General features: G+C 38.7%; 1 protein-coding gene and 1 non-coding gene across 2 annotated transcripts; one reads left to right on the top strand and one right to left on the bottom strand.

Moving 5' to 3' along the window:
* Positions 1-21995: 21995 nt before the first annotated feature.
* LOC128133736 (uncharacterized) lies at positions 21996-22919 on the bottom strand. The gene is made up of 2 exons (XM_052771267.1): positions 22596-22919; positions 21996-22535 (listed from the first exon to the last, which is right to left on the bottom strand). The coding sequence occupies exons 1-2, from the start codon at positions 22917-22919 to the stop codon at positions 21996-21998; spliced, it is 864 nt and encodes a 287-aa protein (XP_052627227.1).
* A 946-nt stretch (positions 22920-23865) lies between these two features.
* LOC111890041 (small nucleolar RNA R71) lies at positions 23866-23972 on the top strand. Its single transcript, XR_002849708.1, has one exon. It is a non-coding gene; the product is annotated as a small nucleolar RNA R71 (small nucleolar RNA).
* The last annotated feature ends 1640 nt before the right edge of the window (positions 23973-25612 follow it).

The following is a 25612-nucleotide window of genomic DNA, read 5'->3' as shown; positions in this document are numbered from 1 at the left end:
AATATCATAAACAAAAATTCAATTCTTTTGTGCAACTTTTCTCCAAGTGTATTCCACTATAAAGATGCCTAAATTCCTATCTTTATTTATTGAAATGTATATGATATTCAAAAAATGGAAACGATATAGAAAACACCAAAAAGTGACAAGACCACAAACATTGGTTCAACATTGAGATTAAGATAGTGAAGAAAATGCAAGTTAATGAGAAGTTAAGACTGATTACTCTGATCCATTTCCACTTGATAATGGTTTCAGGATGCTTTCCACCAACTTCTCCCACCACCTGATTTGTATGACCAACAAATGAACCAAAATTCAATCACCAGTTAACGGATGTAAATCAAGTAATTGAAAATTAGCCATTTTCAGAATAAAAACATTAAGAAGATGAATTTCTCTTGTAAAACTTTGATAGAAACACTAGAATTAAGTCGGTTAGCACTCAGGGTATTTGGTTGAGTCATATACGATTGAAAGCAAAAGTGACGATATGATGATGCTCTTAAAACGCCCTTCGACGTTCAAGATCAATATTGATAAATTAAAAAGCTAACAAAGGAAATATTTTGAGAAAAATCATACGAAATCAGTAAAACAAGTCAGCAGGCCAATCCAAAATTCAAGATACTCAAATAGGTTTTGATGATCATAGAGATAGATATTGACCAAAGTCAACAAGAACCAAAACCAACTAGAAAATTTATACTCCAATTTGACTTATGGAACACTTGCATAACAATTGTTAGAGGATGAAATCAACAGAAGAAAGAAGGATGCTTGCTTAATGATGATTCCTAATTGTTCTTGATTTTCCTTTGGGAATAGAAATCAGAAATCGCCCTGTTTTAAGAACAGATGTAGGGTAGAAGTGTTTAAAATCCTCTAAAGACACATCAGGCCATCCCAAAGTGCTAAAGGGCCATAAAGAACTAAAAAATCCCAAAAGGGTATTTTAGACATTAAAATTTAAAAGTAACGAAAGTGAATTAAGGTTTGTTATGTGAACAGAGTCAACAAACCTTGAAAACCAGGTGTCAAGAACATATGTATCTTGATATATTTTGACATTTTTTCCATTTTTCTTTTGAGCTTTTTTAAAAGCTTCATCTTCATTTTTTGCAACTATATAATCTTCTTCACAATCTTTTCCTACAATATAACAAACAGGAATCCTGTGTCCCCACCATAATTGTTTGCTTATACACCAATTTTTTTATATTTGAAAGCCAATGATTATATATCTGAATACCAAAAAATACATATTTTATATTTAAATTCAATCTTGAAGTTTTTTAATCAAAGATATAAAGGAAACAATATATCAATACCTTTTCAAATCTCTTGGGCATAATGGTCAATTCACCTTTTTTCACTGCTTCAAGGGCTTTCTCAGCTAAATGCTCCATTGTCACAAACCACCGTTTGCTCACTAAAGGCTCTATGATCTGATTCAAGAAAACATATTAACATAAAACCCAATTGTGAATGAATAAAAAGATCCTTAAAAATTAAAAATTTTAAAAATTTAACTCACTTCTCCACCTCTTTGAGATCTTGGAACTCTTGAAGTGTGAGCTTCTTTCTTGACACCTAAGCCTGTTTCCTCAAGTTCTGCCCATAATTTCTTTCAGGCCTCAAATCGATCAAGCCCACTAATGTAAAATATGTTAAAGATTTTTTTTAATAATTTTAGAAATAAACATAACTCACTTGTATAATCCAGCAACCTCATTGAGTGTTCCATCTTTGTTCATGACATTGAGTATAGGAAGACCTAATTTTCTTGCAAGAAGGTAATCATTGTGATCATGTCAAGGGCTTATCTCTAATACACCAGTTCCAAAGTCTTTATCTACATACTACATATAAATTGTATCAAAACATGCTTATTTTAAACTTTTTGAAAAGAAGTATATATATTTTTTCATTTGTTTTCAAGTAACATTAGTACCTTGTCAGCAATAATTGGGACATGGCGTCCAAATGTCATTGGAACAATGGCTGACTTTCCAATATATTTAGTATATCTTTCATCCTGTAGATAGAAATGACCAAGTTGACCACTTTTTTACCCTTTTAACAAACTAAGAATTATAATTTTTTTTTTATTTAAACATGTATACCTCAGGATTAACTGCAATAGCTGTATCACTAAATAAAGTTCCAAGCATTGTGGTTGCTATAGTTAGAAAGTCACCCCTGAATGTAGATGTCACAACTAGAAATTTTGTGCCTTGTAACTATAACACTTAAGTAAAAATTATGAATCAAAAACAAAGGGCATGTATGATGCTTACTCAGTGACAACAAAAATTCAATAAAATACACCATACAAGCACTACAACTAGTCAACAAGCAATTGGAAACCTTAGAAGTTCTTGTTTAGGTCCATTTTGGACTAGGACTTCCTTATTGGGCCCAATGGACCAATAAGCTCCCAATTTGACTATCTTGGGTTTAGAATTCTTAAATGGGCTCTAATTGGACCCACTTTCATTTATTTTAACATTTTGGGCCATATTGGGCCTAGAATGAAATAAATTACTTAAATGAACTATATTGGGCCATAAATAACCAAATTTAGCCTTAATAGGTCATAAAAATCACATTTATAATTAATCGGGGCCAAACATCACTTAACATAACCATGTAATGGGCTTAAGCATACAAGGCCCAATCCTCATCTTTTTTCTCTCCATTCTCGGCCAAAGGCAAGCCCAAGAAGAAGAGTTGACTTTCCTATGCCACCTCATATTCGTCCATAGGATTCCCATGCACCATCTCATGTTTTCATCCAAAAAAATTCAAGAACCTCACTTCTCTCCTCTCTCTTCTTGCTCTCGGCCGAACACAACACACACACACTCACAAAAAAAATTCATTCCATTTTCTCTAAGTCTTGAAGAACATCTCCTCCCTCCTTCTTCAAAAATTTCGAGAATCAAGAGCTTTTCAAGGAGGTTTTTCCCACAAACACAACATCTAAGGTAAGTTGATGACTGATCCATGATCTACCTACTTCATTTCATCAAAAATCTCTTCTAAATCTATTCCAACTTGTGATCATGCACCTTAGAAGTCACTAAACTCGAGATCTACCAAGGAGACTTGCTAGGATCGAAATTTTCTTCTTTTCTCTCTTCAAAACCGAAACTACAACTCAAGGTGAGCTTCATACCGCTTATTTTTTGGTTTTTATGAGTTTTGTGGGGGGGGGGGATACAAGCAAATGTGTAGATCTATGGGTATATGTATGCTTTGTGTGATTTCTATGTTTATATTCATGTTTTTATAAGATTGTGGTGTTGGATCTAGTCAAAAAGTCCTTAAAACTGAGATTTACATTAGGTTGTATGAAACAAGATTACACACAAATCATTTCTTGCAAAATAACTAAGTTGGTTAATATGAACATTTTTGGGCTAAAAACCCAATTTTTGGGCTCAAAATGTTAAAAACATAAAATTAAAGGGCCCAAAATGACAAAATATGAATTCTGATGGTTGAAATGGGACAAAACAGTTTTAACAAAGTATTTTCTGGAAATATACTCTCTTGAAGGATTAAAATGTAAAATTTTAAGCATAATGGGCCAAAAATGAATTTTTCGGCCCAATAAAGCCCAATATGCGAGATTTTCAAATTTGAAGGGCTGAAACTGTACTTTTCTGTAAAACAGGGGACTACTAGTGCTCCAAGTCCATTTCAAGGGTTAAAAATACTTTTCATATTTAAAAAGGACCAAAGATGCAAAAATTTTCTATTTTGGGCCAAAAGTGTAAAAGTTGCAAAAAATGAGGTTTCAACCGAGAAAACTTCATTTTGAGGGACTAAAACTGTTTTACAAACAAATTTGTGCTGAAAAATACATTTTCAACAAGTTATGATACTAAAGTGTCAAGAAAATGGTTTAAGGACTAAAATGGAAATTCTTTTATACAAAGGGTCAAATGTGTAAATTATCCATAAGAAAGGGGCTGTAAAAAGTAAAATTCTAATGTGTTAAACAATAAATCCGTTATGTTAAAATACTAGTACCACGACAACCGACGATACATAATACACCTTCAACACCAAAAATCGTTACCAAACGAATTGATTCGGTCTCGAATCAATAATGAATCAAAAATCTATACGCGACGATACTACACTACACATGCTGAAATTACAGGAAGTCAATACACACGTGGGAATTAACCAGACGTCGATACTCCATCTTTGGGCCCAAAAGTTTCAAATTGTGCTTGTTGGGCCTAGCTAGCCCAATGACATGATCTTTACGCCCGAAGGAAACTCGCTTACATGTTGTTGGGTCTAATATGACTTAATTCCGTGTAAAAGGACTTTCAATGGCTTTTGTGCTTTTGGGCCCCAAGGGTCCTTTGGTATTTCCAGTAAAGTCAAGAATTCACCAATACGGGCTGGGCCAAGGGCCCTTCGCATTCACGATAGCCTTGAACGACTTATGGAATTATCGAGGGCTTCGTGTTCTCTTTCCTCCTCGGTTGTGGGGCTATGAGAAGTTAGGGTGATTGGATTAAGTGAATAGTACGGACGACGCCTAAGGGATCGTTCGTATAGTTGTAAACTAGTCGTTTTCATTAATGCGTGTTTATAACAATTCACAACCCATAATTATTCGAACGTCACCTGGAAATATTGAATACACACGTCACAACGGTATAACAAATTAGAAAACGCATAAGTCAAAGTATTTGGAAAACATCGGGTTTTCCTAGGGTTTTTCAAGTCATACACCTACAAGATGCATACCAAGTCTAACAATTTTTTTTAGAAACAAACAAGCATACTTACGGATCTTCACACTTTTTTTTATACGATACTCTTTTCAGAAAATATCGGATTTTCTGGTGGTTTTCAAAACAATACAAAACATTATATTTCAAACTTTACTTATGAACTCACCAACATTTCATATGTTGACGTTTTTCAAAATACTTGTATTCTCAGGTAATAGGTAAATCGAAGGGAAAAATGTACTCAGTGATGTTTTGTTGTTTGTTTATTCAGTATCGAACAATTTACTTTTTGGGAATGTAATGTTATGAAACAGTGTACTAAATGTAAACACTACCAGTTGTACTATTTCAATGCATGGTGATGAATGATCTTATGTTTCATGTATATTCACTGTGATGGTATTCAATTGAGTCACAACAGCCCTCGGACGTTTCCGCCGTCTGGTTCGGGGGTGTGACAGGTTGGTATCAGAGCTCTGTTTATAGTGAACTAGCATGTCTAACCACACATTGATATGCAACTATAAACCAAATGAGGGACTAACCCAACTCTGAACAAAACAAGTAAAACATAACAATAAAACACCCCTACTTGTATTTGGAATAAGAACATAACGCCGAACCAAACAAGATAACGCTAGTATCCCGGTTAATTCAGGACTGTTTTAGTGAAATCAAGAAGTGAATGTAGCCTGATCAACTACATTCCCTTCAAGGTATAATTAACACATGTTCTGATGAGATCGCGAGCTAGGGAACCTAAAAACAAACCCCTATATCACCAAAAGAGAAGAATGCCTGCATAGTCTATACAATAGTTGTAGCATCCTAGGAATAATGTTAGCATACTTACACACTCTCGCAGACAGCATGGTTGGTTTTCATCACTCCGGAGATCCTTATTTCCCTAATCAGGGGAATAACGGATGGTTAGACGAGGAGCCTGAGGAAGACCCCGACGAGGAATCTGACGGGGAACCGGAGGCAAGAGTCGAGGGCGAGCCTGCCGAACCAGAAGAAGATGAAGGAAGCTTCGAGGAGGAACCCGATGACAGTGAAGGGGGTGATTCGGATGCGGAGTCCGAAGTCATCAACCCCCCTTACCCGATCAGGGTGCCTGCATACCGTGTGGGCCCCACTGGTCCTACACCTCCCTGGGGTATTGATCTTTGGATATGGAGCAGACAGCAGGGACAACGACCCCCGTACGGCATGTCATGCGAGTTCTTTGACCTGAGGGACGGTGGACCGGCTGATCAAGCCCTTCCAGTCATGGTGAGACGATTACGGAACACTGGCGACCTTGCTCAGGGCACTACTGATCAGGTACGCCAGTTGTGGACTAGGGTCAAGTGTGCGGAACAGGAGACACGTGACGTCCTTCGAGAGTTCCACATGAGGCAGATGAGGTAGGAGTCTCGACTCTAGGACACGGAACGACAGGTGGCTCGTCTTCATGGAGCATCCACATCCTCAGCACCACCCCCGGGCACAGCTCATCGCGACTAGGGATAGACTTATCTTACTAGGTCATTAGGAACTATGCTATGTACCCCGACTCTATGTTTAAGTGACTACACTACTCATAGAGCCGTTATGCTGTCGAACTAGTGTCACTCATGTATGCTCCTATGAGCAAAATTTTCATGTATTAAATGCGGATAATATTAGTGAACTTTTGCGTGTTTTATTATGACATTACAAATTGCTATGTGTTGAGAATCTATGATTGAATGCTAAATGGTAAAAGTGTTTAAGTTCGTACCATGCACCTAGTCAGTAGGATCACAACCTCACAGAAACCCCAAACACTCAACATCTTTCCGTTTCATGACAGAAAGATGCCTCGCCGACCTACTCGCGGAAACCCTGGACCAACCCCACCCGAAGCTGACACCACTGCATTCCAGGCGGCCGTATCTGCTGCAGTCACCGCAGCTATGGCACAAATTCACCAAGGGAATAATGGAGGAGGCAACGGGCAAGGGGCCGGGAGTTCGAACAACGGAATGAATCAAGGACCCACCAAAACATGTACCTACAAGGACTTCACAAACACCAAGCCACGAACCTTTACTGGCACTGGAGGGGTGATCACTCTGAAGCGATGGATTGAGAAGGTGGAATCGGTATTCGAGATATGCGATTGTCCTGAGGAGATGAAGGTGAAGTTCGCAGCCTGCACTTTTGTTGATCAAGCACTCAGTTGGTGGAACGGACACGTGGAAGCCATGACACTCCCTGTAGCCAACTCCATGCCGTGGTCGGAAATGAAAGAAATGATGATGGCTGAATACTGCACATGAGGTGAGATTCAGAAAATGGAGCAAGAGCTGTGGAACCTCACTGTACAGAATGCGAATATCGATGCCTACATATCGAGATTTAGTGAACAATCTCTGCTATGCCCGAGTATGATCACCTCGGAAAGAAAGAAGATTGAGCGATTCATCTGGGGACTAACCTCACCGATCCAGGGAAATGTGATAGCTGCAAATCCTGAAACCTTCGACAGTGCTAAAAGATTGGCGAAGAACCTGTATGACCACAACAACAAGAAGGGTGAGAAGCCAGTGGAGACTAAGGCCAAGAATGAAAGTGAGGGCAAGAAAGGGAAGAACAACAAAAGGAAGGGGCGCCAAGGCTCTGAGACTTCCAAGAAGCAGCAGACAGTGACAGTTAATGCTGCCACCGCACCGGTTCCAGCCACACCACATGCTCCAGCCTCAGCTGCTTCAAATGCTCCCAGACCTTATTCTGGTAATCTTCTCAAGTGCAACAAGTACGGTTTCCATCACAATGGAGAATGCAAGGAGTTGCAGTGAACCAGTTGCAATCGAAGGGGACATACGGCGAGGTACTGCATGACTTACCCTCCCTAGAACCAACAACAGGGGAACAACAACAACAACAACAACAACAACAACATCAACACCGGCGGCAACAATGCAGGACCTAGCCACACCTGCTATGGGTGTGGGAGGACTGGGCATTTCCGCCGAGATTGCCCTAACAACAACAATCCCGGAAATGGAGGAACGAGAAGGGTACTGGCCATGGGTCAGGGGGAAGCAATTCAGGATCCCGCAGTCGTTACCAGTACATTTCCCCTAAACCACACTTATGCATGCATCTTATTTGACACCGGAGCGGAGCGAAGTTTCATAAGCAATAAGTTTAAACATTTATTAAAACAACAACCCCAGAAGCTCAATGAAACCTTTACGGTGGAAATGGCCAATGGGAAAACTGAATCCACGGGGGAAATCTACATCGGATGTACCCTAACCCTGAACCAACATGTCTTTCGAATAGAGTTAATGCCTGTGTCCATTAGGAGTTTCGATGTGATTATTGGCATGGACTGGTTAAGCCTCTACCATGCTGAGATTATGTGTCACGAGAAGGCCGTTCGTCTTCGCCTTCCTAATCACAAAACCCTAGTTATTTATGGAGACAAACCTAGCACGAACCTTCGCCTTATCTCGTGCATCCAGGCACAAAAGCATCTACGAAAGAAATATTTGACGTTCCTAGCTCACATAGTGGATAAAACCAAGGAAGAGACTAACATTCAAGATATTCCAGTAGCACGTGAATTTCCCGACGTATTTCCTGAAGATCTTCCTGGAGTACCCCCAGAAAGGCAAGTTCAATACAGAATTGACCTCGTCCGAGTAGCAACCCCTCTCGCTAAATCGCCCTACCAGCTAGCTCCTGCTGAAATGCAGGAATTGTCCAGTCAACTCAGCGAACTCCTGGACAAGGGATTCATCTGACCTAGCTACTCGCCAATGGGAGCTCCGGTCCTGTTTGTCAAAAAGAAGGACGGATCCTTTAGGATGTGCATCGATTACAGAGAGTTAAATAAACTCAATGTCAAAAATCACTACCCACTCCCGCGAATCGACGATCTATTTGACCAGCTCCAAGGAGCTAGTTACTTTTCTAAGATATATCTACGGTCCGGATACCATCAACTCAAAGTCCGGGAAGAGGATATTCCTAAAACCGCTTTCCGAACTCGTTACGGACATTATGAATTTGTCGTAATGCCCTTCGGTCTAACGAATGCTCCTGCCGCATTTATGGATCTGATGAACCGAATTTGTCGACCATTCCTCGACAACTTTGTCATTGTCTTCAATGATGACATTCTTGTCTATTCCCGAAGCGAGGAAGAGCATGGTGAACATCTCCGACAAATTCTAGAAACTCTGCGATCGGAAAAGCTATACGCAAAACTCTCCAAGTGAGTTCTGGCTCCGTAGTGTGAACTTCCTAGGTCATGTTGTTAGTCAAGAAGGAATTCATGTGGATCCTTCCAAGGTCAAAGCCGTCGAAGGATGGGCCGTCCCGACAACACCCACGGAAATTCGTCAATTCTTTGGTCTAGCAGGCTACTATAGGAGGTTTATTCAAAACTTCTCTAAAATCGCCAAGGCACTTACCTCACTTACGCAAAAGGGCGTACCATTCAAATGGACGGAAAAGCAAGAGGTTGCATTTCGAACCCTGAAGCAAGCCCTCTGTAGTGCCCCGGTACTATCTCTACTGGAGGGAACGGAAGATTTCATGGTCTACTGTGACGCGTCAAATCAGGGTTTAGGTTGCGTTCTCATGCAGCGTGGAAGGGTCATAGCTTACGTATCCCGCCAACTAAATACGCACGAAGTGAATTATACAACCCATGATTTGGAATTAGGAGCAGTGGTTTTTGCTCTGAAGATATGGAGGCATTACCTTTATGGTACTAAGTGCACCATCTTCACGGACCACAAAAGTCTTCAGCACATCTTGAACCAGAAAGAGTTGAACATGAGACAATGAAGATGGGTTGAATTGTTAAACGATTATGAGTGTGAAATCAAGTACCACCCAGGCAAGGTCAACGTGGTAGCTGATGCATTGAGCCGGAAGGAGTACTCTAATCGTCGTGCGAAAACTCTCTCAATCACCATCCAATCCCACTTAACCACTCAGATTGGAGCAGCTCAGTCAGAAGCCATGAAGACGGAGAACAGAGCAAGCGAAGCACTACGCAGAATGGAGAAGAATCTAGAGGTAAAAGAGGATGGAATATACTATTTCATGAACCGTATTTGGGTCCCTAAACTCGGAGGATTTAGGGAGGTAGTTATGAAGGAAGCCCACAAGACGCGATACTCCATTCATCACGGCTCAGACAAGATGTACTTGGATATTAAACAACTCTATTGGTGGCCTAACATGAAGGCGGAAATTGCCACCTATGTTAGTAAGTGCCTTACTTGTGCCAAGGTAAAGGTGGAGTACCAGAAGCCCTCAGGGTTATTACAGCAACCGGTAATCCCTGAGTGGAAATGGGAAGGGATTTCTATGGATTTCGTGACCAAGCTACCCAAGACGTCGGATGGACTAGACACCATATGGGTAATAGTCGACCGACTGACGAAATCTGCCCATTTCCTGCCAATAAAAGAATCCTACAAGATGGAGAGATTGACACACTTATACATTCGAGAAATTGTGAGACTCCACGGAGTACCAGATTCTATTATCTTGGATAGAGACAGTAGGTTCACTTCACGTTTTTGGCAATCACTCTAGAAAGCACTGGGAACTCATCTCGACATGAGCACCGCTTACCACCCGCAAACGGATGGCCAAAGCGAACGAACCATTCAAATGCTCGAAGACATGCTTCGCGCATGTGTGATAGACTTTGGGAAGTCTTGGGATACCCATTTACCTCTAGTCGAATTCTCGTACAACAACAGTTACCATTCGAGCATCAAGGTCGCTCCTTTCGAGGCACTATACGGGCGTAAGTGTAGGTCACCGTTATGTTGGGCTGAGGTGGGTGACACCCAACTAGCAAAAGCACACACATTGGACAAGGCGCTAACGGGACTGGAGATCATTCGTGAAACCACGGAAAAGATCGTTCAAATCAGAGCTCGAATACGAGCATCGCGCGACCGACAAAAGAGCTACACCGATAAACGGCGAAAGCCCTTAGAATTTCAGGTCGGGGATCGAGTACTGTTAAAAGTCTCACCTTGGAAGGGAGTCATTCGTTTCGTAAAACGGGGAAAACTAAACCCACGATACATTGGACCTTTCGAGATCGTCGCCCGAATAGGTCCAGCGGCGTATAAACTACAACTACCCGCAGAACTAAACAATGTGCACCCTGTGTTCCATGTCTCTAATCTAAAGAAGTGCCTATCGGATGAAACCCTTGTCATTCCCCTTAACGAAATTGAAATCAATGAGAATCTCCTGTTCGTTGAAGAACCAGTTGAAATCATGGACAGGGAGGTGAAGCGTACTAAGCAAAGTCGCATCCCGATCGTGAAAGTATGGTTGAACGCGAAGCGTGGGCCAGAATTCACGTGGGAACGCGAATATCAAATGAAGCAAAAGTACCCTCACCTATTCTAGCATTCTCAAATCTAGCTTTCAAACAGAATTTTGGACGAAATTCCCTCTAACGGGGGGATGATGTCACAACTAAAAATTTTGTGCCTTGTAACTACAACACTTAAGTAAAAATTATGCATCTAAAACATAAGGGCATGTATGATGCTTACTCGGTGACAACAAAATTTCAATCAAATACACCATACAAGCACTACAACTAGTCAACAAGCAATTGGAAACCTTAGAAGTTCTTGTGTAGGTCCATTTTGGACTAGGACTTCCTTATTGGGCCCAATGGACCAATAAGCTCCCAATTTGACTATCTTGGGTTTAGAACTCTTAAATGGGCTCTATTTGGACCCACTTTCATTTATTTTAACATTTTGGGCCATATTGGCCCTAGAATGAAATAAATTATTTAAATGAACTATATTGGGCCATAATTAACCAAATTTAGCCTTAATAGGTCATAAAAATCACATTTATAATTAATTGGGGCCAAACATCACTTAACATAACCATGGAATGGGCTTAAGCATACAAGGCTCAATCCTCATCTTTTTTCTCTCCATTCTCGGCCCAAGGCAAGCCCAAGAAGAAGAGTTGACTTTCCTATGCCACCTCATATTTGTCCATAGGATTCACATGCACCATCTCATGTTTTCATGCAAATCAATTCAAGAACCTCACTTCTCTCCTCGCTCTTCTTGCTCTCGGCCGAACACAACACACACACACTCACAAAAAAAATTCATTCCATTTTCTCTAAGTCTTGAAGAACATCTCCTCCCTCATTCTTCAAAAATTTCGAGAATCAAGAGCTTTTCAAGGAGGTTTTTCCCACAAACACATCATCTAAGGTAAGTTGATGACTAATCCATGATCTAGGTACTTCATTTCATCAAAAATCTCTTCTAAATCTATTCCAACTTGTGATCATGCACCTTAGAAGTCACTAAACTCGAGATCTACCAAGGAGACTTGCTAGGATCGAAATTTTCTTCTTTTCTCTCTTCAAAACCGAAACTACAACTTAAGGTGAGCTTCATACCCCCTATTTTTTGGTTTTTATGAGTTTTGTGGAGGGGGGGGGGGAATACAAGGCAATGTGTAGATGTATGGGTATATGTATGCTTTGTGTGATTTCTATGTTTATATTCATGTTTTTATGAGATTATGGTGTTGGATCTAGTCAAAAAGTCCTTAAAACCGAGATTTACATTAGGTTGTATGAAACAAGTATAAAACATATTATTACACACAAATCATTTCTAGAAAAATAACTAAGTTGGTTAATATGAACATTTTTGGGCTAAAAACCCATTTTTGGGCTCAAAATGTTAAAAACATAAAATTAAAGGGCCCAAAATGACAAAATATGAATTCTGATGGTTGAAATGGGACAAAACAGTTTTAACAAAGTATTTTCTGGAAATATACTCTCTTGAAGGATTAAAATGTAAAATTTTAAGCATAATGGGCCAAAAATGAATTTTTCGGCCCAATAAAGCCCAATATGCGAGATTTTCAAATTTGAAGGGCTGAAACTGTACTTTTCTGTAAAATAGGGGACTACTAGTGCTCCAAGTCCACTTCAAGGGTTAAAAATACTTTTCATATTTAAAAAGGACCAAAGATGCAAAAATTTTCTATTTTGGGCCAAAAGTGTAAAAGTTGCAAAAAATGAGGTTTCAACCGAGAAAACTTCATTTTGAGGGACTAAAACTATTTTCCAAACAGATTTGTGCTGAAAAATACCTTTTCAACAAGTTTTGATACTAAAGTGTAAAGAAAAATGGTTTAAGGACTAAAATGGAAATTCTTTTATACAAAGGGTCAAAAGTGTAAATTATCCATAAGAAAGGGGCTGTAAAAAGTAAAATCCTAATGTGTTAAACAATAAATCCGTTATGTTAAAATACTAGTACCACGACTACCGACGATACATAATACACCTTCAACACCAAAAATCGTTACCAAACGAATTGATTCGGTCTCGAATCAATAATGAATCAGAAATCTATACACGATGATACTACAATACACACGCTGAAATTACGGGAAGTCAATACACACGTGGGAATTCACCAGACGTCGATACACCATCTTTGGGCCCGAAAGTTTCAAATCGTGCTTGTTGGGCCTAGCTAGCCCAATGACATGATCTTTAGGCCCGAAGGAAACTCGCTTACATGTTGTTGGGTCTAATATGACTTAATTCCGTGTAAAAGAACTTTCAATGGCTTTTGTGCTGTTGGGCCCCAAGGGTCCTTTAGTATTGCCAGTAAAGTCAAGAATTCACCAATACGGGCCGGGCCAAGGGCCCTTCGCATTCACGATAGCCTTGAACGACTTACGGAATTATCGAGGGCTTCGTGTTCTCTTTCCTCCTCGGTTGTGGGGCTATGAGAAGTTAGGGTGATTGGATTAAGTGAATAGTACGGACGACACCTAAGGGATCGTTCGTATAGTTGTAAACTAGTCGTTTTCATTAATGCGTGTTTGTAACAATTCACAACCCATAATTAATCCAACGTCACCTGGAAATATCGAATACACACGTCACAACGGTATAACAAATTAGAAAATGCATAAGTCAAAGTATTAGGAAAACATCGGGTTTTCCTAGGGTTTTTCAAGTCATACACCTACAAGATGCATACCAAGTCTAACAATTTTTTTTAGAAACAAAGAAGCATACTTACAGATCTTCTCACTTTTTTTATACGAAACTCTTTTCAGAAAATATCGGATTTTCTGGTGGTTTTCAAAACAATACAAAACATTATATTTCAAACTTTACTTATGAACTCACGAACATTTCATATGTTGACGTTTTTCAAAATACTTGTATTCTCAGGTAACAGGTAAATCGAAGGGAAAAATGTACTAAGTGATGTTTTGTTGTTTGTTTATTCAGTATCGAACAATTTACTTTTTGGGAATGTAATGTTATGAAACAATGTACTAAATGTAAACACTACCAGTTGTACTATTTCAATGCATGGTGATGAATGATGTTATGTTTCATGTATATTCACTGTGATGGTATTCAATTGAGTCACAACAGCCCTCGGGCGTTTCCGCCGTCTGGTTTGGGGGTGTGACAGTAGAAATAAACAAACACAGATATGGGTTACCTTTTGATGAACATTTTAATTCATGGAACAACAAAAAAAAACTTTATAAATATGATTATTTAATAAAAACATTGAGTGATTACCTTGTTCCACCAGCAACACGATACTTGATGTGATATAGAGAACCTGGTTCTTCAGAATATTCAACTTCCTAAGAAGGCATGGATGATGATGTCATGTTAATTTGGAAGGTTGTGTAGGAAGAGAAAACCTATTGAGGTCAATATACCACGTCAGAAACTGCAGTCTGTAAATTTGGAGACCAGTTGACGATGTAAGACCCTGAAATATGAAAGATCAATTGACTCAGTAATATATTTTATCCAAAAGGTAAAATGAATTTGATTAAGTTTTTATAATTTAAGAACATGGAAGTGATATGTGATCAATACCCTGGTAGTCATGGACGGATTTGCCCATATGGATTGAGCCTAGATGAGCACAGATAGAGAGCACGCTAGCAACTATGATTTCATCAGGTTTAATGTTTTATTTCTTAATTTCAATAAAGAAACTTAATGCGATTGACTATACCTAAAAATAATTAAAACCTCTTTATATCTGTTAGGTCCTGTTTAATTTGGTGCTGACCCAGTCCGGTCAGTCATTTTTGTCTGACTCGGTCCGGTCAGAGTGTTTGATTTGTATATATTAAGCATTTGACTCGGTCTCGGTCCATAAAATTGATCCGACTCGGTCCTATAGAAAATTGAAGTTGAACGAGTAAGTAATGGAAGAAAGACATTCGTGCCCTGATAAAAAAAACACGTCTCCTTCCAACACCGTCAACACAGCGCCTTCCATAGATCCCGGCTGACGCTTTCGTGGCCCCCACCTCAGGCAGAGCCGCCACCGCAGCAAGCAATGTCGCCGACCTCCGCATCCCTAATGCAAGTTTCTCCTGTCGATCTCTGCCTCTCCTGATGCAACATGATCGACTATTGTTAATTGGATCGAACTCAAACAGTTGATTACTAAACCGAGCAATCAAAGGTATGATCTTATGCCTTTTCTTATTTCAATTCTGAATTCTGGAGTGGACCTTGTTTGCATCTAAGGCTCGAATTTAAGCTATAGTTTCATTAATTTGCTGAAATTGGGTAGTTGCGGAGTTTATCAATTTCTTTGTAGCTCTTTTTGACACTTTTGATTTATTGAATATGAGTGGTTCAGTCAGTGGTTTTAGGAGGGTATCAATTGGAAGATCATATTTTGGAAGTTCAATTTAGGGACCGGTATGTTGGGGCTTAGTCCTTCGTTGCTGAGGGAGGGCAATATCTGGTCTAGTAGAAAAGAGCGTTGGTTTCAACACCATTGACATTATAACTTGGGGGTTTGTCTGTTTAATCGTCAAATATCACCATTTACATATATGTGATGCATTTTTTTGTAGTTTTTTTCTACTAGATGATAAGCATTGTTGTTGAAGGGTTTTCCCTTCAATATGTGTTTTCCTTGTTTTGAATTGGATGAAACAGCTTGATGGTTGCTCTTAGAACCTTCTATCATTTATATTTCAATTTTTTACCATTTTACCCTTGATGATGACGTGGTGTTTTTCTTGTCGTTTTTTTGTAGAGAGAAGCTTGAAGGTTTTCTTGTCTGTGCAATGGAAAGTGGTTGATGTTTAGTAAGTGATGGTGCCATAGCACAAGATTTCAATCAAGCATCATCATTTTGGCAATTACAAAGTTTATAGAAAGAAAGCGTATTTTTTATGAAGAAATGAGGGAGCTTCTGTTTGAGAATTGGGTGTTGTGCAGAATTTTCTAGGCATGAAGGACATATAGAAGTTTAAATTATAACATCCTACCTTTTTCCAGATTTCTTAGTTATATCATCCTAGTTTGATTTTTCTAAATTTCTTTGTTATTATTGTAAATTGTAATGATATAGCCGAGTGTTTTTTAGATAATCCTTTGTTAACCTCATCAATCATATGATGATATGCATGTATGTTAAAGTCAGATACGTATGAAACAGTTGAACAATATGTGATTCTTTTGGTTTTTATTATTTAAATCGTTAATATTGGAACAAAATTTAATGGGAAATTACCAAACAAACCATTTGCGTCCCTTTTTTGCTCTCAGGTTGCTAATTTACAAAATGGCATAGATTGTTAAATTTGTTTCGTTCGTATTGGAGTAAAGAAGGGTAAAACGTTCATTTACTGCATTCAGCACAACCGGTCAGATTCATAATCAAACAACATGGTTTCAGTCAGAGACAGGTTCAGTCAGAGCTTCTGACCCGATCAGGCCTTGACTCAGTCAGATCTGATTCAGACAACAACTATCAAACAACCCCTTAGATTGACTATACCCACAAATAATGGAGTTCCAAGAAACCAAGGCTTTATATCTGAATCAGTGATATGCACGAAAGTACCCACTAATTTTAATATTTATAACCTAACAAACTTAGACCAACAATGCACTTATAGGCAGTGTACCTACTCAGATTACAGTATAGCTTGGGTAAGTCGGGTGTCGATCACAGGGAACAGTGTTATTAATTTATATATTCACTACAAAATTAATCTAATTATTAATAAGCTAAAAAGGGTTTATATCTAATTTTTCAAGTTTAGATAAACTTAATTCTTTAACAAAAACTCAATCAGTAAACAAAATACTTCTGTTAGTTCGAATCCACTTTCACTCAATGGTTATACATTAGTCAAGACTATTACCATTGGTTACCAATTTAAGAAGTATTAGCATTTTAGTTCTAAACCTACTAATTATTAATCAATTCATGTAAATCTATGTATGGTCACACAATAGTTAACACATAATCAATTATTAAATAATATTAGAGCTATGAAGATTAAGTATTCAAAACACAATTACAGTCATAATATGCGTTCTCTAACACAGCTTAATTCAATGATTCAATTACTTATCTAAGATTGGTTTGATCTTTGCTCTAATAAACTAGTATTCACTTTGTCATTAGGTATTCATATTCATGCAAAGTCGTGTTCACTAACTACACAGAACAAGAATTTAAAGCAATTAAATCATTAACTAAACATGCTAGGTAAAGTCAATCAACACAAGCATATAACCAACAAATAAAGTCAAATCTAATGCATTCAAACCATGAGTTCCAGCTTCATCTAGCTAACAGAAGCAACTAGATTTAGCTGGACATATTAACAGCTAAACAGTCAAAAGCTATAATCAAACACATATTAAATGTACCAAGTTTATAAAGCAAATTATGAACTTCTTCTTCTTTGGTGTTGAAAACCACTTCCAGATCTCTTTTTCTTTTGAATTTCACCTTCTGGAATCTCTTTTCTCTGCCAAAAGTCTCCTCCATTCGTAATGACCAAGAGTGCATAAATATCCTCAAAAATCACGCGCCATGTCGTGGCTATCTCTGCCACGTCGTGGTTTCGAAGTTATTCGTATCGGGCAAGGACTCCTTCTTCACGTGATCTTTATCTTATAGAATACTCATGCCACATCGTGGTTGTCTCTTCCACGTCGTGGTTTTAGTAATTTCCGTGGATTTCTTCATCTCTTGTGTTTCAAGTCTCCAATGTTCTATATATTGTCACTTTTGGTCCCTCTCTTTGAAAATACTTCTAATTGACTGCAAATAACAATTTAAAGTCATAAGTATCATTATTCTAAACATATTATCAACTTATTAATAAAAATGTCAATAAATATTGCCTAAAATAGGTATAAATATGGCAATATCAAAATACCCCACACTTAGGCTTTGTTTGCCCTCAAGAAAATTAAAACTTAAATCTTTATCCCTAACATCACATAGAACAATCCGATTCCAGCTCAGCCATTATGCCAAGACCTCAACGCATGCATTTGTGTCTAAAATTTTCCTAAAGTACCCCCCTCCCATACTTTAAATACTCACAATCTTCATAAACACTCGCCCACTTCTTTCGAACAATGCTCATTTTATGCAACCCTCTGAATCCATCCGTAGAAATCTTACTTAACCTCAAAGTATTTTTGTAAAGCTACCCAAGCATACATAAACTAGAGAATTACAACTTTAAGATACCAATACTTGGAGCTCTTGAATTCTTCACTTCTTTGATAGTTTAATCTTGATTTCTTTGGATTCACTTCTTTCATGATTTCTGGCATCTTCAACTTTTGATTCCTTAGAACTTTGATCTTTGATCTTCATACTTTAATAGCTCCAAAATTCTTCAAGAATTCTTACTTTTCAGTAATTTCTCTCTTTTTTTTTTAAATGTATAACTCACTTTTTTCACTTAAAACCTACATGCTTAAGCAGGGGCGCTTAACTTCAACATTTATTGGTTAAGACATAGCTTTCCTGGATACATTTCAGGTTTAGGCTGCTAAACATATTGCATCCCTCAAACTAAGCGAGGTTATGTTTTTGTTCCATGATTTCACTAAAATAAGGGAGGCCACAAATGCACTATAACCTGTATTGGCTCAACCAAACATTTGAGGTCTTATCGGATCATCCCATATAACACTAACACTACAGTTCAAATTATTATTACTATATTTAATTATTAAAAATTTCAATTTTCAAATTTTCTAATAATTTACTTTTTCTACCCCTACCCCACACTTATTTCATACAATGCCCTCATTGTATGCCTAGAATAAATCAAAATTAAGAAAAGGGAGAAAAAGGAATAGACTCCCCTGGGATAGCGGTGTAAGCATCTCCAAAAGTGTGGAAAACATGCATCTCGAATATGGACCTCTCCAAAATATGAAGTTGGTGTAGAACTGGATGAATATGTAAATAAACCACGAACACGACTCGAAACTTCAATTCTTCAAAGTGGGTGCAAATATGTAGAGAAATGTGGGAAAGCATACGCCATATTAGTTGTATGAAGAAACGAGGCAAAATAGTCCTCATAATGATCCCCAAGAAAAAACATGAATCACGTCGTGGTGGAGAATACCACGTCGTGAAAACTGGGCGTCAAGAAAAAAAATTCCTCATTACTTTATTCATCCTAGCAGCTTGACCATTGTCTTAATGGTTTAAGACTCTTCTATATAAATATACTTCCCTATTGTAACCTCTCTCCCTCCAACGTACCCCACACTTATCTTTAATTATGGGTTTCGACTCATGACCTTAACCGAACCTTGACTTGACTAGACAAACACGACTCTTGACCCAGCCTTACTTCCTTTTGAAAATTCCAATGCGAATCTGAAAAAGGAACAACCCAAAAGAAATAAAAGAGTAACATAATAGTCTACAAAGTCTTACATCACAAACCAAATTCAAACATAAAAGAACACTCCTTAAAATAAAACAAAAGAAACTAAATAGAAAAGAAATCAATCATCATCCCCTTGTCCCTGCGCTCCACTCGGTCCTTCCCCATCATTCTGCGGAGTCCAAAGCTCCTCCCATGTTGGAAAATAAGGATAACGAGGTGGCATAGATGGTGGCCGGGTCACACCCAAATGTGAATAAATACCCTCAGTAAGTTGGGTATGATAAATAGCATGCCCCCGGAGGTTATCCAAATAAGTTCCCACCCGAATCTGAAAAGGGTCGGTGGGTACTCCTTGTACATGTTGTGGAGCAGCACGCTCTCTCTCCATCTCTTCTCTAGCTCGAATATTTCTACGCCGAGGTATGGATGGTGGTTGCTTCTCTGTTTGCGCCTCCTCCTGCTCCTCATCTACTGGCGGTATAACAAAACCACCCCTGACATTTACCACTACCCGCATAACTCCCAAAACTTGAATGGTTAAATCAGTGTCCATGAATCAGGTAAGATTCCTCACAAAGTCGTGAGTCAAAATATGATACGACCGAGTAAGGTGAGTAACCAAATGTCCTCCTATAATCGGACTCCCGGGTCTAGAATTAGCCGCTTTCTTCCCCATGAACCTCGCAAGCATATATGGTAAATCACAGCAAACCCCGGGGGTAATAAGACTCCACAGATAGAACAAATTCTGAATAGGAACTTTATCGCCATGATGCTTGTGATTTATAGAAAAAGTGATAAGGCGATGTAGAAATCGGTAAACGGGGTTCCGAATTTGTGACTCACTAGAGTCACGAGTATTATACTCATGGTTGGAAATACTCTGCCAGAACTGGACATCCATAATATTGGGATTAAAATCCCGACCACACCCATGCAGAAATGGTATGAAGAACGGAGATTGAGTCCCCACTTCCGTATAAAGTCCCATTCGCCAAGCAAATTTCCGAAGACTACATTCCCTATAAACGCCGCCCAACCGGAACACAAGTGCCCGGTTATAATTAAAGTCAATGGTGCGTTCTTCGAAGACTACAGTAGAGAAAAACTCCACCGATAAATCCCGGTACACGAGTTCTTGAATCGCGAACAAATTCGTCCACCCGTGACAAGTAAAGGAAAATTAGTCCCCTTCGTATGTTTTTGTCCAATATCGTTCTAATTCAGCAACCATTCCAACACCACCAAGCTATCCCCAATCGAAAATCAGAGCTATCGCAAATTCCCTGTTGTATAACCATCCCAACCGATTTTCATATGTAGTCAATAATGGTCGGTGAATGTTTCATGGAAACCGATATAAATGATGAATACTCGCCACATCAATTGGATTCTCCTCTTGTGGAACAGCCCTTCTAGGTCCCATTTCTATAAACAAAATTAAACCAAAGCCACAAACACCCAAAGCATTAAAAAAAATTCATTCTGTTTACCCAGAAGTCATGACGTGGCTTAGAACGCCACATCGTGAGACGCAATCGGGACGTGGGTCTAGATCGGTCACTGTATACACGATCTTAACCAAAAACAATACTTGGGGATTGTTCCTATTGCTATTAAAAGGACATGCAACCTAAAAATAGTAACTAATATCAACGAATTTCGGAAATCTCATCATTCACATAAACCCTAACCATGAAAATGTATAAATTGTAAGCAATAACTACAATTAATGGACGAAATACAAACCCGATGGAGTTAGAAGACATGAAATGCGAGGAATTTGCAAGATAAATTGAAGAAATAGGCTGTGGGGACCTTGCTTCCATTCGTGAGGCAGTAAACAAATGGGGAACAATTGTGTGGTCAAAAGGTTTAAGACATGGTCCCCCCCCCCCGGTGACTTTTTAAAGGCCATGTCGTGGCAGGCTTTACCGCGTCGTGGATTTTAAAAGAACATAATTTGTTAAATTTTTTTTCATATTATCCCCGTAATTATCTTAAAATCACGTCGTGATATTGTCACCCCACGACGTGGCTTTCGTCTGGACAAAAATGAATAACGAGTTTTAATTATTTACTTTGTATTCCATTTATTAATTAAAGCCCCCCCCCCCCCCCAACTAATTCTCACTAAGTATTAGTTATTAAACGATGAGATGATATCTTTCCTAATTAAAACTCAAAAATTAAAAAAAAAAAAAAATGCAAACCAAGCTCGGGTTGCCTCCCGAGAAGCGCTTCCTTTTCTTGGAGTCTTGAGCTGGACTCCATGCCTCCTATGTTGAATCTTCTGAAGAGTCCATCACCAGCTGGACCTTTTGTTCCTTGAAACGCCTCTTGTAAGCTTGCACACGTCTTTTATATGCCTTTTTCGAATTCTCTTTTTTTAGCCTGTACACCATCTTCATCAAGCTTGCGTTTGGTCCCTTTAGTCTTTAAATTTTCTTCACTCTTGAGCTCCATACTATTCGTCTCTTATTTCACCATTTTCCTTGTCATCCTTGAAGTAACCTCTTCTTCATCACTTGTCATTTCATCATCTTCCTCGCTCACCCAAGAAAGTGGACTCTTGTAAGCAATGACTTCAACTAAATATGGAACAGATGCTCTTGGTTTTGTTCGTTTGACTTGATGAATTGTCTTAATTTCATCTTCCATGAGATTTTCTAATTCTTCAAGTTCATTATCTTCACCAACGGTGAACACCTCTTCTTGAGCATGATTCTCTTGAAAGCCATCCTCTATCCCAAAAATTTCTTTTTCATCACCAACCCTCAAGGTGAGCTTAGACTTGCGAATATCAACAAGAGCTCCAGCAGTGTTAAGTAATGAACGACCAAGGATAATTAGAACATCGGGATCTTCTTTCATATCCAACACTACAAAATCTATTGGAAAAACATATTTTCCAATTTTTACCAGAATATCCTCCACAATGCCCCGGGGCTGTGTCACTGAACGGTTCGCCATGTGAATATTCATTCGTGTAGCCTTCAACTTCTGAATATCCAACTTCTGATAAAATGAATAAGGCATCAAATTAATGCTAGCCCCAGAATCGGCTAAAGCATCAACCTTCATGTTATTCCCAAATTCACATGGAAGAGTGAGGCGTCCAAGATCCCCCATCTTCTTAGGTATCTCTCCCAACACTACTTTTGAGCTTTGCTCACTTAGAATCACCTTGGAATGCTTCTTTAATTGCTTATGGGTGTCTATCAAGGCTTGAAATAATTTTTGATACTCGGGAATTTTGGATAAGGACTCGACAAAGGTAGTATTAATCGGGATACCCTTCACATGCTTAACAAACTCTAGATGCTCTCTTTCTGGTGGACTAAGGGCAACTCGGGAAGGAAACGGAAAAGGCGGCTGATAAACCGGAATTGGCTCAGGCATTTTTTGTTCAGACAAGGGTCACGTCGTGGCCAGACAAGTGTCACGTCGTGGTGCAGGTGTTTTAGCAACCTCTTCACTTTCGAACTTTGGCTTCCTTGGTTTTGTATCAGGCTGCTTTGGTTCTTCTTCTAATGCCTCCAGGAACTCAGAGATGGCCTCTTCTTCAGTATCTATGGCCATTACATGAGACTGGGTCTTCATTTCAGGATTTTTTGGGGACAACTTCTCATGAACCAGAGTGGCTAGTTGACCAAGTTGTACTTCAAGACTATTTCTGGAGGCTTGCTAATTCTTTATTAAAGCTTGTTGTTATACCATCAATGCATGATGATTCTTTACCAAAGTTCTTTGTTCATTAATAACAGAATCAGTAGCCTCGTGTCTCTTTTATGAGGCTTCCATAAACTTCATCAACATGGTCTGTAGATCGGGTTTCTTCTCAACTGGCGGCTGCTCCTTTTGATAGAAGCCTCAACCTGTCTGCCTATACTTCTCTTCTTTTTGCTTCTTATAATCTTTATATGGCAGCCACTCTTTCTTTGGTTTCCTCCAGTCTTCATCATACTTGTCCCCACTCGAGTAGCATACTTGAGCTTTTCTGTTCCCAAACTCATCTAAATTGCAATCCTTGGTCAAGTGTTGACCATTACACCTCTCACAACACACTCTTATGGCATGAATTGAGTGGTCCATTTGTGTCAACCTTCTATCCATATTATTTAGCATAGCCATCATAACTGCTATTTCTTCAGTTTGTGCACCTCCACCGCCTTTGATTCCATCTTGCCTAGGGTTGTGGTATTCGCGAGAGTGCTTCGCGAATTCGTCAATCAGCTCCTTGACCTCCCTTGGATTTTTCTTTGTCAAATGTCCTTGAGAATCAAGGAGTTGTCTCGTCATAACATTGACCCCATCATAGAAAATCAACATCTCTTGTTGCACACTAAGATCAAGCTGAGGGCAATTTCTGAGCAAGCCCTTGTACCGCTCCCATGCTTCATACAATGACTCCCTTAGCTGTTGTTCAAAGTTGGCTATTGCCTTTTTGAGTTTAGCTATCTTGGATGGCGGGCAAAACTGGTCAAGAAATTGCTCACGCATTTGAGCCCAAGTGGTGATTGTACCTGGTGGAAGTGATTTTAACCACTCTTTAGCAGCTCCCTTGAAAGTAATGGGAAGCATCCTAAGCAAGACGGTGTTTCTGTTGACATTTGGGACATTGAAGTAATTCGCAATGTCATTGACTTCATCTGGATTCTTAAAAGCATCCTTATGATCTTTCCCATAAAATGGGATATCCTTCAGTGCAGTCAAGATGTGTCCCTTCAGCTCGAATGTGGCAGTGGCAGGTATTGCGGGTTGGACTAAATCGGGACCCACATCTTCTCAGATTCTCTTCTTGTAAGCTCCCATGGACATCTCCTCAATTGCTGCCATCTCGTTCCTTGGCTCATTTTCGGGTTCGCTCGTATGTTCTTCAAATTTAGGCTCGGTATCGTATTCGGATTCGGTTTGGACGGGTATTTGATCCAAGTGTTCAAACTTGCTCTTGTTCCTTGAGGATGAAATTAACTCTCCTGTCTTCTTTCCCGACTTCCTTGAAAATGTTGACTTTAGTTCTTGCAATGGCGTCTTCTTATCAGTCTTATTGTGAAGTGCAGCTTCTGGATCTTCAATCGGTGGCACCAAAGGTGTCTTAGAGCCTCTGGTCATGAACTCCTGCAAACAAAACAAAATAAAAAAAACGTAAAACTGAACTAAAATAGAAAAATAAACTAAAAACTAAAAAAAAACTAAAATTCTCAGAAACCACATCATGGCACTTATCTGGCCACGTCGTGGACTCTGTGACTAAAAAATTAAACCTTGCTGAAAAATTAACTTTTTACGGGTTTTACCCCACAAAAAAGATCGATTAACCTAATGCAAATAAATAAGCTAATAAACTAAGTCGTTCCCCAGCAACGGCGCCAAAAACTTGATGTGCACGAAAGTAACCACTAATTTTAATATTTATAACCTAACAAACATAGACTAACTATGCACTTATAGGCAGTGTACCTACTCAGATTACAGTATAGCTTGGGTAAGTCGAGTGTCGATCACAGGGAACGGTGTTATTAATTTGTATATTCACTACTAAATTAATCTAATATTAATAAGCTAAAAAGGGTTTGTATCTAATTTTTCAAGTTTAGATAAACTTAATTCTTTAACAAAAACTCAACCAGTAAACAAAATACTTCTGTTAGTTCGAATCCACTTTCACTCAATGGTTGTACATTAGTCAAGACTATTACCGTTGGTTACCAATTTAAGAAGTATTAGCAGTTTAGTTCTAAACCTACTAATTATTAATCAATTCAGGTAAATCTATGTATGGTCACACAATAGTTAACACATAATCAATTATTAAATAAGAGTGGAGCTATGAAGATTGAGTATTCAAAACACAATTACAGTCATAATATGCGTTCTATAACACAACTTAATTCGATGATTCAATTACTTATCTAAGATTGGTTTGATCTTAGCTCTAATAAACTAGTATTCACTTTGTTATTAGGTATTCATATTCATGTAGATTCGTGTTCACTAACTACACAGAACAAGAATTTAAAGCAATTAAATCATTAACTAAACATGCTAGGTAAAGTCAATAAACACAAGCATATAACCAACAAATAAAGTCA

The sequence above is a fragment of the Lactuca sativa genome, chromosome 4 (assembly GCF_002870075.4).
Source record: "Lactuca sativa cultivar Salinas chromosome 4, Lsat_Salinas_v11, whole genome shotgun sequence".
NCBI classification, from domain to species: Eukaryota; Viridiplantae; Streptophyta; class Magnoliopsida; order Asterales; family Asteraceae; genus Lactuca; species Lactuca sativa.
Note: the sequence above shows the minus strand (reverse complement) of the source record. Positions and strands in the feature narration are given on the sequence as shown.

Bases quoted from the DNA above. Each gene is read 5' to 3' on its own strand.
- LOC128133736 (XM_052771267.1), bottom strand. From the start codon at position 22,919: ATGCCTGAGCCAATTCCGGTTTATCAGCCGCCTTTTCCGTTTCCTTCC. The intron at 22,536-22,595 runs GTTGATGCTTTA...TCATTTTATCAG, and splicing joins AATTTGGGAATAACATGAAG to AAGTTGGATATTCAGAAGTT.